The sequence below is a fragment of the Mya arenaria genome, chromosome 16 (genome assembly GCF_026914265.1).
Source record: "Mya arenaria isolate MELC-2E11 chromosome 16, ASM2691426v1".
NCBI classification, from domain to species: Eukaryota; Metazoa; Mollusca; class Bivalvia; order Myida; family Myidae; genus Mya; species Mya arenaria.
In genome coordinates, this window is record NC_069137.1 from 11,347,236 (window position 1) to 11,362,163 (window position 14,928).

The 14,928-nt window shown below is 37.8% G+C and overlaps 1 protein-coding gene across 1 annotated transcript in view; it reads left to right on the plus strand.

Moving 5' to 3' along the window:
* The first annotated feature begins 966 nt into the window (after positions 1-966).
* LOC128222180 (uncharacterized) overlaps positions 967-14,928 on the plus strand; it is a 37,633-nt gene continuing 23,671 nt past the window's right edge. The window contains exons 1-5 of the mRNA XM_052931063.1: positions 967-1,073; positions 3,223-3,350; positions 4,965-5,081; positions 9,262-9,363; positions 9,933-9,983. Coding sequence (XP_052787023.1) covers positions 4,976-5,081; positions 9,262-9,363; positions 9,933-9,983 — 259 coding nt within the window. The 5' untranslated portion in view covers positions 967-1,073; positions 3,223-3,350; positions 4,965-4,975. The remainder of the gene's footprint in view (positions 1,074-3,222; positions 3,351-4,964; positions 5,082-9,261; positions 9,364-9,932; positions 9,984-14,928) is intronic.

The following is a 14,928-nucleotide window of genomic DNA, read 5'->3' on the forward strand; positions in this document are numbered from 1 at the left end:
CACGACAATAATAGGCTGATATCAAAATTTATTCAGTACCACCTTGTGTCGCTTTTGATGTCATTACTTACTTGAAAAACTACAGAAACAAGGTCAGTAGCCAAAGGTGCAAACATAAACCCCGTTTAATGGCACAGGGTAAACGCAAAAGACATAGAACACAAAAACTAACAGATCACTAACAAGAAACATGGAACAACAGCACAAAACTCCACAAACAACACAGTGCATATCAACTATATAAAAAACTAAGTATGTTTAAGAGATAGTACTTGGTAATTTAGAAACTTCTCTTCTGACTGCTATATAGAATACATCTTGTTGATGCCGGTCAAACACTATAATTGTCCATATTTTAAATAGATTTGAAATGTCCCTATCAGAAGTTAACATGATTCCTTATTCAATGTTTGCTGCAGGCTATTGCATTAAACTAAAAGTTTTCCACAGATTAAGTGTTGGGTTATAGTCAATAAACGATTCGGCTTACTATGAACAGAAGTGAGAATTAACCATTGTTAAACAATTGGCTTATGGGCATTGGTCTGGACTTTTCCATGAAATATTATCAATTATAGTAATATATGATCACATAACGTGACAATAAATTGCAGATAAGGTTGCCGTATATGGAAAACGTGTGAACAACGGATTAAAATTCAATAAACTTCATTAATTTAACAGTTATTTTAAACTTCTGATTGCATATATGTTAACATCTAATAGAAAAGAAGTTTTTAATGCAAGAGACCGTCCGAGGCACTCAATTTTAAGCCCTTGTTTTCTTCTCGTTATTGTTAATGCGTTATCAAATTAAACATGTTAAAGTCTAATATGTTTCTTCGAAATGCGCGAATTATCTGTTGATATTTTTTCAACAGAGTGTCGCTTAGATTTATCTATAATATTTTCACGTTGTTTCCAACACGAGTTGTGGTTAAGTCTGCTGCTGTGACTTTTTCTTTAGGTTCGGTAACACACAAACCGATTCTGACTGGGATAGCTGTGAATCAAACGATCGCACTGACTTGTTACATTTACGAAGGTTCGGCCGGCTCAGTTGGCTGGTACAGGTACGTGTTTACTAATGTTTTTTATCGTTATAACATCGCAGATGTGGATCCAGCAACTGACGATAGTTGGAATGTAACCTGACACATTCGCCACATCCCTCCGTATCAAAATCTAGGGTGCAAACTGGCACACGCGCCACATCCCCACTGTACCGAAATCCAGGGTGCAAGCTGGCACAGCAGCCACATCCCCTCCGTACCAAAAACCTAGGGCGCAACCTGGTGCAAGTGCCAATAACACTCCTTACCTAAATCACCTAGGGTCAAATCTTACATATGCGACACTTCCTCTACGAACTGAGAACCTAGGGTGCAACCGGGTGCAAATGCCACTTTTACTCCTTACCTAAATCACCTAGGGTGCAAACCGGCACGTGCGGCACTTCCTCTTCGAACCGAGAACCTAGGATTCAAATGGGAACATGCGACACTTTTTCTACGAACCAAGAACCTAGGATACAAACCGGCACATGCGGCACTTCCTCTACGAACCGAAAACCTAGGGTGAAAAATGGCACGAGGGCCACTTCTCCCTCCGTACCGAAAACCTAAGATGCAACCTGCCACATTCTCCACTTCCCATCGGATTCACAAACCTAGAGCACAGCCTGTTGCATGCGAAAATCCTTCCATTCCGAAAGCCTTGAGCGCAGCATGGCGCGTGCGACAATTTTACACTGTGCCGAAAACCTAGAGCTAACCCTGCCACTTGCGCCACTTCCCCTCGGATCCGAAAAGAACGGGTGCAATCTGGCACGAGATCAACTTCCCATCCGAATCGAAAACCTAGGACGCAACCTGGCTCATCTTCCACTTCCCCTCGGAGCGAAGAACACTTTCAACTGAAATCCTTGGGCGCAAACTGGCACATGCATTCCTACCCCTCGGAACCGAAAACCTAGGTTGCATCCCTAAACATGCGTCCCTTCCCTTCGTAGCCGATAATTTGGGGCGACATCTGGCACGGGACCCATATCACCTCGAAACCGAAAACATTCAGTGGAATTTCGCACGGCCCCACTTCCATTCCGAATCGAAAAAGGAACGGGTCCTAGGCCGCAACCAAGCTCATGTGGCACTTCCACTTGAAATCGAAAACCTAGATCGCAACCTGGCACATGCATCCTTTCCCCTAGAAACCGAAAACATAGGTCGCAAGCTGGCACATAAGACCCTTCCCCTGGAAACCAAAACCCTAGGTCGCAACCTGGCACATGCATCCCTTCCCCTCGAATACGAAGTACTAGGTCGCTACATGGCACATCTCCAAGGTACAGAATATTTAAAGCGGAACCTGGCACACGCGTCCGTTCCCTTCGATACCGAAAACCTAGGGCGTAACCAGGCACAAAATTCCCTTCCCCACGGAACTGAAAACCTAGGTCGCAACCTGCAGCATGTGTCTATTCCCCAAGATACAGACTCTCAAGCGGAACCTGGAATATGCGTCTTTTCATCTCGAAACAGAAAACCAAAGGCGCAACCTGGTACATGTCTCCCTTCCTCTTGAAGCTGAAAACTTAGGCTGGTTCTGACACATGCGTCTCTTCTTTTCGGATCCGAAAACTTAGGTAACAAGCTGGCACATGCCTTCTTTCCTCTTGGAGCTGAAAACATGCTACCCATCCCCTTAACCGAAATCTCAGGGCTTCTGGCTACAAAATGCAAATATCTTTCTTCAAATAACAGCAATAACCTAAAAGCAACAAATCTTTGCTGATGTTTGTAGTACTGACTGTTTTGAAACAAAAACATATTCATTAAGTATAAAATCATTTGCTGATATTTTTAATGCTTTTTGATTGAAACTGTGATTAAATCTTCTTTTGAAAAAATATTGGCAAAATCCGAATTACACATGTTGCAACGGATATATGTACTTTGCGTGACCAATATTGAACCCAAACCGGTAAAAATTAGATTACAAAAAAAATATTTTGGTCCTTCAAGCGACTTTTGCACTGTGTAGGGATTGGTTTGCGTTTGAGATATTAAAACACGACAAACACTATCCTTGCAGTCGTATTTGACGAATATTATGAACATCAAAATTAAACAGGTACAACCCAAATGTGCATGTGTTGAAAAAACTTTTTCTGCGATTCCATCTGTAATTGTTGTTCAAATGAAAGTTTAATTTAATCCGTAGGAACAAAGGTCGAAAGGTTATTTCCATTGGTTATGTCAACAACAGCTGTGAAACAAGTCCTCCTGAGCTGCCGTTTTCTGCGAAGTGTCTGTGTTTGAATATAACCGTGTATAGTTGTACGCTGACAGGTATGTTAAATATACCATATATATTTTGACAACAGGGTATTTATTTAAACAAAAGACCTGTTTTACATGAAGATAAATAGGGATACATTTAATATAGTTTTGGCTGAAACCACTAGGCCCAGACTCTTGATATGTTGTATGTAGCACCATATAGTAGTTCTCTAACAAATAAATTCAAATCTTGGCCATGGGGTTAATGCTGTCACCTTACAGGGAATCACAAGTTTTCAACAGACTTGTACAAGAGCAATATTCTTGTCTCAAACCACAAGTTTCCGACCGTAACGGTTGATATTTGGTATGAAGGATCGTTCGATGGTCCCATACCACGTTTGTCCAAATTATGCCCCTTGGGTAAAAGCTTGCTAAACCTTGGGGTTCAAAAGTTTCTAGTCGACTTAAATGGGTTTCTTTGAAAATATTCTTATCTGACACCACTAAGCCAAGACCCTTAATATATTGTAGGTAGCGTCATATATTGTTCTCTGCCATGTTCGTTCAAATTATGTCCGTGAGTTCAACAAATGCCCCACCTCGGGAGTCGTAATTTTCATATATACTTATAACAAACAAAAAATGAAAATATTATTGTTTCAAACCGCATGGCCCAGGCCTATGATAGTTCTGATGTAAAAGTATATGATGATCCTCTATCAAAGAGTACCCTTGAGTTAAAGCTGGCCCAAACGCTTTTTGACCTACCTTCTAATTTTTGAAGCTACATCAGTGAAATTTAAACTATGTGGCACAGTTTTGAAAACAAATATCAAAGTAGTGGTCAGTGACCATGCCATTGAATCTTTGACCTATTTTTTGTTTTTGAAGCTACAGCAATGAAAACTGACCATATTTACGATGTTATGTATACTTTGTTGAAATGATTAAAGGTAAGGCATCTTGAGGTTTAGTTCACACACTACTAGAACCCCAGACCCTGAAGTCCGGTTCTGTTGACCGCTCCGATGCGATAACGTTAACATGTTTTGAGTTGTTTGTCATATTTTTCATGTGTTGTTTGCTATTTGTCTGTCTGTCTGTCTGTCATGTGTTGTCTTTCATGTAATTTATGTCATGTGCTGTCTGCCATTTGTTTACTGTCATGTGTTGTTTTGTACCGTTTTGCGTCACTCGTTTAGTGCCTGTTACGCATGTCATGCCTCTGAACAGGTTATTGTTTTCTAGTATTTTACTACAAGGGTTATTTTTTTAATGATCTATAAATAAACCGTCAATAATTGAATAAAGAGTAATTGTCAAAGAAAGAATTCAACGCAATATTAACCTGTATATGTATAGACCGTATATTATTTGATGGCATAATACGCGGGAAAACTCACTTAATAAAACGTAATATTGACATATCCATTTACATACCAGAAACAGTTGTTTATCAAATGACAAAATAATAGATCATACAGAATCATATAATCAAGCATTTTTTTCTTTATTAGCCGTATAATATGCAGGTTATATTTAATGCAAATACAATAATAATTGAATTTGATATGATACAGCTAAAGTAAAGGTCTAATACGGACAAAGAACTGAAAATCTAACCATATTTGTTCGTACGTTGATTGATATGATGATCCAATTACGCTTGTCTTCCCATAGTGGATCCGTCAATGCATAACGGGGACGAATGGGAATGCTCGATTGCAGATAATGGGTTATCTATCAAAAGCAACGGAATAAGGATAGGAGGTTCCAACGTTAGCCGGACTGAAACAGGTACAAACAAGTTGAAATGTAATTATATACCCTCTGGGTCTTTGAGACCCTAATTCGTTTGCTAATTTTCATAGGGCTGCACGTTTACAGTTTCTGTTTAAACACAAAAGCGGCCGCAAATGTTTAATTTGAACGCTTAAATTTGTCTTGAAGTGACAAATGGCCATGTGGATTTAAGCCGACGCAATGTATTAAGTGAGTCTTATTAATAATTTGCTGCTTAAGTTGGTTCAATAGTTAAAGATTGTGAGTAAGAACTTACAGAATACATTGTTAATTTAAGATTAATATGAATACTGAGAAATGCATTTTTTTAATAAAAAAACACTCACGAGCATACGTTTAAAATGGTTGTTGACTGTGTGTCGTTGTATTAGAAGATTGAGTCATTTGACTTCAAAACACACACAACTTATAATTTCCTTCTACATTTTGTAACTGCTGTTCTATACTGAAAACTATAAACCATTGACTATAGCACTAATTGTCATGGTAAACGTTTCACATTTTGAAAACCTGAAAGTTAACTGAAAACAATGGAGCGTCCTGCAAAATGGTCCCGACAAAAAAAAAGACTGTAAATAAATATCCGTTATTTTCTGTTACCCAGACCGGATTTTTGAGCGGACATGAGGAGCGATATAGCAATAAAAAAATGCGAAATTAAGTTTGCATGTAAAATTCTAAGTAAAAGAAATTGAGGTTATAGTAATGAATGATTTTTGGAGGAAAATAGAGGCTATTTGACGATTTGAAAGAGCCGATGTTCGACCCTATAATCAGCCAACAATTCAGTGCGCTAACCATACGTTTATCCCTCATCATCATCTGTATAATAAAAAGCTATATAAATTTTATGTAGTCAGAAAGTCACCTGATATGCAACTTTCGTAATGTGAGCTAAATTTAGATTATACTTGGATTATACTTTTGGTTTTAATGCATTTTGCAATTGTTTTTTCAATCCGGTGGTTGAAAATTTCTAAAAGGTGAACAGAAGCCATTTGGATATACGTACCAAACCATTACTAAACATCACTAGAACATAAAGGGCTATCATGTATTAAATATTATATATTAAATTGTGACTCATAAGTGTGTTTAAATGTAAGTCTGTTTTTCATGATGTTGCCGCCTTGTGTTGATCAAGGCAACCCGGAGATAATCCGATTGTTTGAAGCTATTTGACCACAAACCAAACTCCCATGTGCTCAGGAAGGATATAACGGATATCGAGCCTTGGCGAAAAGCCTGTTTTGTCAAATTTTGGATCAATTAACTGCAAACATTGAGATTTATTTGAGTCACGTAATAAAATGTCGATATAGTGAATAAAAATCATTAAAAGACTCATCACTTTTGGCAACATTTCCTTGTGAAACTAGTTTATTCAACAATAAATGCCACCCAAAAGTCCGGATCAATACATTATTAATTGTAAATGAACAAATGCTTTAAATGATTTTTTCTCAAGCTTAAACTTCGCACCTTCAAAAAAGGGTTTATCGAGAAGCTGGGCTTTTTTGACACTGATTTCATCTTATTTGCGATTTATTTACTTAAAATTGGGACAAAGTATTCATATTTGGCATGGGGAATGGGTCAGACATTCTGACCCGTGAGATGTGCAGAAAAGGTCAGATGATGCTTAAATGACAAGATGGAATTTGAGGGCATTTTCAGCAAGACCTCACAGTCTATCTGGCTTCCAAGAATGATGACATATACAGCATTGTTAATTTCTTTGAAAATAAAATATTTTTAAACCAATTTAAGCACAGTTCTGAACAATTGGCCATATGTTTGAAGAATAACGTAAATGTTGGAGTAACAAAGTGTTTTATATGTCCACCTCTCACCAAACTCTTTAAGCAGATATTGTGGGTTGGAAATCCACTAGGATGATAAAAACGTTTGCCCTTCACCAAAGAGGTTTTGTGTTGAATATCCACAAGGGCGAGAGTGATAGGGTCGTGAAGACGTCCGCCTTTCAACCAAAATGTTGTTAGTTTGATTCCTCAGTAGATCAGACTGGTCTTGTGATATAGATGCCAGCCTTTCTACTAAGAGTTTGTTAGTGTTTAGAGTAGTTTTGTGATAAAAACGTCTCACAACGAAGAGGTTGTAAGGTTGACTCTCAGTGGGATGAGAATGGCCTTGTGATATAGACGTCAACCTCTCAACCAATAGATTGTTAGTTTGATCCCAAGTAGGATGAAAATGGTCTTGTGATACAGACGTCCACCTCTCTACCAAGAAGTTTTTAGTTTGATCTGCAGTAGGATGAGAGTTGTCTTGTGATATACACGTCCGCCTCTCAACGAAGAGGTTGTTGGTTTGATCTGCAGTAGGACGAGAGAGGTCTTGTGATATAGGCGTCCGCCTCTCAATCAAAAGGTTGTGAGTATGATCCACAGTAGGGTGAGAGTAGTCTTTGTGAGATAGACGTCCGCCTTTCTACCAAGAGGTTGTTGGTTTGATCTCGTTAGGATGAGAGTGGTCTTGTGATATACTCGTCCGCATATCTACCAAGAGGTTGTGAGTTTGATCCCCAGTAGGGTGAAAATGGTCTTGTGATACAGACGTCCACCTATCTACCAAGAAGTTGTTTGTTTGATCCCCCAGTAGGATGAGAGTAGTCTTTGTGAGATAAACGTCCGCATATCTACCAAGAAGTTGTTCGTTAGAACCCCAGTAGGGTAAGAGTAGTCTTGTGAGGAAGACATCTGCCTCTCAACCAAGATGTTGTTAGTTTGATCCCCTGAAGGATGGGAGTTGTCTTTGTGATATAGACGTCCACCTCTAAACCAAGAGGTTGTTAGTTTGGTCCTCTATAGGGTGGGAGTGGTCTTGCGGTATAGACGTCCACCTCTTAACCAAGAGGTTGTTAGTTTGGTCCCCTGTACGTTGGAAGTGGTATGTGGTAAAGACGTCCGCCTATCAACCAAGAGGTTGTTTGTTTGGTGCTCTGTAGGGTGAGAGTGGTCTTATGATACAGACATCAGCCTTACAACTTTGATCAGCGGTAGGGTGAGAGTGGTCTTGTGATATAGACGTCCGCCCCTCAACTAAGAGGTTGTTGGCTGGGGCCCTACTATCAATTAGTTGTGTTTCAATCACTTATGGACTATCAAAAAGGAAACCAGACTGCCTTCTTTCCAAGAAACACACTTGAGCATGACCCCGTCGCCTATGAGTTTGTCACAATCAAGTTAAACTTAAGGAAGTTATTACCAGGTATATATGTGAATAGTTTTATGTTTCAGGAAGGAAGGTCATAAACAAGAAGAAGAAGGCCATGAACTAGAAAAAGAAAAAGAAAAGAATTATAGCATTGGTTGTTGGCTGGGAGGGTTCTTTGTAATGCTGCTGTCTGGAATCGCGATTAAAATTGCGATCATTTGCTTCATCTTGAAGAAAGATTACTGCAATTTACGAAAACGTTTATGTAAATAAAACTGTTAATTTCTTTAATCAAGAGGTAAATGAGGTCGGATGTCGAAAGCAAAAGTGTGTGATGGTTTATTGTTTTTAAATCCTCTTTGTCTGTTTAACAGGTCTAGGTACATGACCCATAATGTTATATCAGTAGGTCAATGGTCAGAGCCCTAACATATGTCGTCCAATCTTTACAGTGAATATGTTAAGCCAACTGCATGGGCATTACAGTGTTTTTTCGGCCCTTGTAGGGCTTGAATTCAGCCCGATTCTCCACCTGAAACAGTACATATTTTTTTCCCTACCCAAGTTTAAAATCCCTTTTTATTTTATTTGAGGAGCATTGACCTCATTACATTTAGCAAATGTTTCATATTTAGTGTCATTCGTGGATATGTAATAGGTTTGTTGAATAAAACGTTTGAATACAAGTTGAACATTATGTGAATCATGTTCATAGTTTTTTTCCAAAACGACGCTATCTTTACCCTTTTAAAGGGCCCACCAACCTTTCTTTTAAAAAAACCCCGCTTATTTATGTTTGGAAATATTTTGATTAAAAGCGTGCTTGCTTCAATGATTTGAGTTTTTAGCTGGATATTCCATACACATAACTATTGTTGCAGAGTGGTTAGATTGGGTGGGTGGGCAGGTGACACAGACAGGCACAACACAGCCAGACCACATGCATCAGAATAACTATTGTAAAGTAGTGCATACAGTTTATTTGCCTTTCTTGCAGTGAATGATAATGAAACAGATCATGTTCCTAAGGATGATGGCATTCCAGCTGATAAACAAGGATTAATGGAAAAACATGGCAATGAAATTCCAGAAACCAATGGTAATAATCAATAATTATACACATGTGGCAGTTTTCTAGAAAAAAATTCTCCTTAGCAAAGCTTGTGAAGTTGTTTTTTTTTTCGGTGAGCAATACCCTAAAATCCCATTCATTGTTCTAACCCGATTAAAAGTTAACAAGTAGCACGTAGGGGAAGCACGTCACCAGACGTTTGGGCATCTTTGAGGCCTTACAAGTATATAAGTTTACATTTAAATGTTTATAAATAGATTATAGAACTTTTTAATTGCAAATTGTGCGATTTCAAAAACAGCGTTGAACTTTTGAAAAAAAAAAATGTAGCTCGGCAGCTAATTGATTAATAAAGAAATTAAAGAAAAATCACCTGTATTGGGCAAACGTCCTTGATTTACAACTCGATCTGTATTTACTTATATTTTTTTGGATCAATTTTATGATGATAATAATTTGTCCTCCACAAAGTTAACAATATATTGCGATATATTGCAAAACATTGTAATGTTCAAAATAAAAATTGTTTTGGCGCATTTTTGCAGCCATATCAAAAGCCATCGAATTAAGTTATATATTGTATAACGTTATTACAGATGCAACTTTAGAGAATGGTGGGACCCATGCATACGACACAGGAGAGACAGGTAAAGCAAAATTTTACTTCTATATAAAACATTATGTTGCGTGGAATAAACATAACATTATGGTAATTTAAACTACGCTAATGGGAGCCTCGCTGTATATGACGTACCATTTGGGTCAAAAGTCGCTTTTAACCGACAGTAAAGCACAAATACAGGTGCATCTTAATGTAGTTGATGGTAGTTGACCCAAATGGTATATCAAACTCTACCTGATCAGTTATCAGAGGTTGTTTGTCAGAGGTGAACAAAGTAACCAGTATTTCTTCAAAGCTCATTTAGGTTGTCAGATTCAAATGCTGAGCTGGCATTTAAATTTGGCAGCATGCTAAATCAAAACACATGACATATTACACACAAAACCTATAGATATTATTTTCTTTCATCTGCGGCCTGTATTCCAACCAACACGCTGTGTGCCAGTATTTAAGCCCCATAAGGTATGTCGCAGAAGATAAAGGGTGTCAGAATATTAAAAGCAGCGCACAAGCCGATCTGTGAGGTGTTACTGGTTGTTGTTTTTAAATTTGATATAAACAGCGTAAAGAGGTAAGGGAAGTAACTGCAGCATTAATTTTGTGCAAATTTAATGAGTAATATTTTAAAGAACATCGACTGACAGGTTTAATTAAATTTTGATTATTTATGTGCTTTTATTGCGTCTTAAAGAACGGAATACAGGCCGTTAAAATGACTCTGGCAGCATTAAGGCAAAACCTTTGGGTACAATTTGTAAACAATGTATATTTACATCATGCAGTATTTAAATTAAGGAGTCAGACACCTAAATACAATATAAGTAGTCCGAAACTAATTCAATGCTTCTCAGAGTATCTTTTACTTCAAACATTTTGTGAAAATAATTTGAATTTAAATACTCTGGCTGCAAAAATATTCCAGTATACCCCCAACAAAACATAGTGTGTTATTTGGGAAAGGTGAGGTTTAAGAAAGTGCTTGTCTGTAGATCAATTGGTGGGTCTGTAAATTTTGTCTGCACCATAACGCGTAAAGCTGGTTAAAACTACCAATTTTAACTCGACTTGATAAGTTTGAAATGACAACATCAAAATGGCAGCATTACATTATTGTTATCATTATTTATCACTTGGATTTTCCAGATAAGGCCAATTAAAGTTTCCATATTTATTTGTAGTAAAGCAACAAAATAATAGTTAAATTTCAGTTTACCATTTATGTCTACACGTATATGAAAATCATCTCTTCAAAAACCATTGATCTGATTTCAAAATGATTTCACAAATATGTTATATGGAATTCCTTCACCTAATTGTGATTTATTAAAACATGGCAGCGAGTGGACGGGGCTTGTTTTCACTATATGTCTAGATCGAAAACTTTCCAGGTCTGATATCAAAATATTTACAATGAATTGTTCCTTAGATCTCTGTGAATTACTGATAACAAGATTGTAACCGTGTATTTAATAGCTAAAAACGCAACAAAAAAATGACTGGCGATAGCTAACAGATTAACTGTGATCTACTATCATCTCATCAGGTAGAAATACCGTGTTTTCTGTGCCTTTCTTTCAAATTATACTCGGTAACCTTCATAAGGACCATTATTTTCGACATTTATTCATCCTGTTTGGTGTATTAAAACAGTGGTATTAATATTGGCCCTTTTTTCTCGTCCGTGATAAAATTTAAAAGCTACTGGATGGAATCTTCAAAAACGACATACAATGATGAAGCACAATGAGAGAAGTTCAGTGTACATGAGCCATATCTCAGCTTTAGCTAATTACGGACTTACTGCCCTTTGTTCCTTTTCCTTGTCAGGGGCATATCTTGAAATATACAGCTTGGAATCCAATAATTCTTGATACAATGTTGAAGCACAATGGGAGGTTCGTTACAATCTACAATGTTAATGGCACCAGAGGTTTTGTTTTCATCTTCACATGTTTAGGAAAGAGTTATTGCCCCATCAATTATCTAAAATTGGCATTTTCGAATTATGATCCTTGCCTTTGATGGTAGTGACAGATACATTACCTAAACTTATTTGATAAAATTGGATGGAATTGGATGGAAAGTAGGGTGAGCAGGTTGAGTCACTTTTTTCTAATTAAGGTAATACATTTGTTAACCTTTTGTTTGCAAATATTGGGACCTTATGGATAGACTTTCGTTTTGGTTGGAAATAGATAGAACAGGTCTGAACATTTCCTGTGAGGCAAGTTGGGACATCCGTGTCCTATGGACATTATTCTAGTTTCTACCTCGTACAAGAAACTAGTTGGCTATAACTTCTTATTGCCTATATGAAACACCTGGTTTTGTCGCATTGTGGCGCTTTCGGTAATTATGCCCCCCCCCCCCTTCGAAAAAGAGGGGGTATATTGCTTTGCAAATGTCGGTCGGTCGGTCGGTAGGACAGTTGGTCGGTCCGTCGGTAGACCAAATCTTGTCCGAGTGATAACTCGACAATTCCTGGACCTAATTGTCAACAAACTTGAAAGAAGATTAGGCCTGGCCAGTAGATGAAACCTATTGTTTTAAGGGGTCATCGGGTCAAAGGTGAAGGTCACAGTGACTTTTAATGAGAAATGGTTGTCAAAGCTTGTCCGAGTGATAACTCAACAATGCCAGGACCAATGGTCATCAAACTTGACAATGAGGCTGAGCCTGGCAAGTAGGTGACCACCATTGATTTAAGAGGTCATCAGGTCAAATGTCAAGGTCACAGTGACCTTGAATGCTAAAAGGTTGTCCACGTTATTACTCGGCAATGCCTGCACTCATGGCCCTCAAACTTGACTTGGCGGTTGGGCATGACCAGTAAATGACACATATTGATTTTATGGGTCATCGGGTCAAAGGTCAAGCTCACAGTAACCTTGAACGCAAACTTGACAATTCCTGGACATATGATCACCAAACTTGACATGAAGGTTGGGCCTGACCAGTAGATGACACCTATTGTTTTAAGGGTCAAAGGATAAGGTCACAGTGACATTTAACGCAAAAATGTTGAAAAAGCTTCTTCTAGTGATAGTGATAACTTAACAATGCCTGGACCTATGGTTATCAAACATTACATGGAGGCTGGGCCAGACCAGTAGATGACCCCTGTTTAGGTCACAGTGATCTTGAATGCTTAAAGGTTGTCCAAATGATATATCACAATGCCAGCACCCATGGCCCTCAAACTTGACTTGGAGGTTGGGCCTGACCAGTAGATGACCCCTATTGAATTTAGGGGTCATCAGGTCAAGGTTTCAGTGACCATGAATGCAAAAAGCTTGTCTGTGTGATAACTCAACAGTGCCTGCATCCATGGCCCTCAAACTCGACATTTAGGTTTGGGGTGACCAGAAGATTACCCCTATAGATTTTGAGGTCAAAGTCAAAGGTCAAGGTCACAAGTCATATATTTGTCATTAAAATTATGTCATATTTACTTATTCCCTGCTGCTAAGAGGATACATGTTTATCTGCAAATATCAGTCATCATCTGAACATGATAAAAAAACTGTACCTTCTATCCTCATACTTTGAATGGTCATAATCTTAAAACTGCCCCAAAGGCAACCAATGTCAATGACAAATCAGCTGTCATTTCGGTCAATGCATATTGAATGATGCATATTTATTCAATTGTCCAAATATTCTTGACAACAGGGGTGGGGGCATAATGTTTGACAAGCATTTCCTGTCAAATTAATGTCAGGTTTCAACTGCTAAATATCTGCTTAATTTTGTAAGTCAGAGAAAGGTTCACATGCTTGAAGGCAGAATGGCGCTATCAATGAAAGACAGGGTGCAGAACCCATCCATAACTCTGTTTAAAGCCAGAAAAAAAGAACACACTTGAGGTAAGGACTGATGGCCTTTGTTTTATCGGCAGCTGCGTGCATTTGATTTTAACCTTGGCCATACTTGGAACACTTGTTGTCAGTTTCAATAAGTATCCACACATGCCATACAAGGCCGTATAAGCCTGGCTTTAATTATTGTTTAGTAATGGCCCCTTGTTTAACCCAAAGAATAGAGTTCATTCCATCCATGACACTCTAGTTTGAATGTTAACAGATTAAGTAGTGTATATGTTGAGAATGATGTTGTTTTGTAATTAAGTATGATTAAATGTGCCGATTGTTCATAACTTTGATTATGATGATAACATTGGTGTTGTTTTTTTAAAGGGAAATTATTTCATTATGTGCTAATATGTTGATATAAATACAACATTGAAGCTGTTAAAGTTGTCTAAAAAGTGTAAAAATGTCCTGCAGATCACAAGTTTTTCAATGCTTAGTTTATGCTCCAAAAAAAAGAGGATATTTTACGTCCAGGCTTCCTCTAACTTAAAAGAGAATGAGCATCCTTGGTATAACGTGCTGTGAAGGTCCTTTGTACTTTTAAATAGCCTAATATGCTCAAAACGGACTACACACCTGATGGTCCAAAAATTGATAAAGCACTATTTCCTCAAAACAAGCCTGGAATTGTCAATGCGAGCTACATGTAGTAGGAGGCTGATTATACATCATTTTACATGATTAAAAGAATTGAAGCAGCAATCATAATGCTGTCTCATCTGAGTTTCCCCGTTTAAAAATAGCGCATAATGACTTCGCCCTTTACATCATATCTGTTTATGAGTACAGATACATATACAATAGTTATTTTTAAACTTACTGGGATTTACATGGTCAACAACCCCAGTAAATCTCGAATTGGAAAAATGCGCAAAATCTACGAAAGGTGTATGTGTCATGAATGATAATCATTAAGTAAGGTCCAATGTCTTGTACACAACGATGTCAATTTTCTTTTTTTTTCTTGCAATTTTATCATTTGGTGTCAAGATAGTCCCTTAAATTTTATGGATAGCACCATCTGACACAGCAAACTTATAATTCAAATATTTAGCATAACAATCATTTTTGGTTGTAGCTGTTTGTGTATTGATGTTC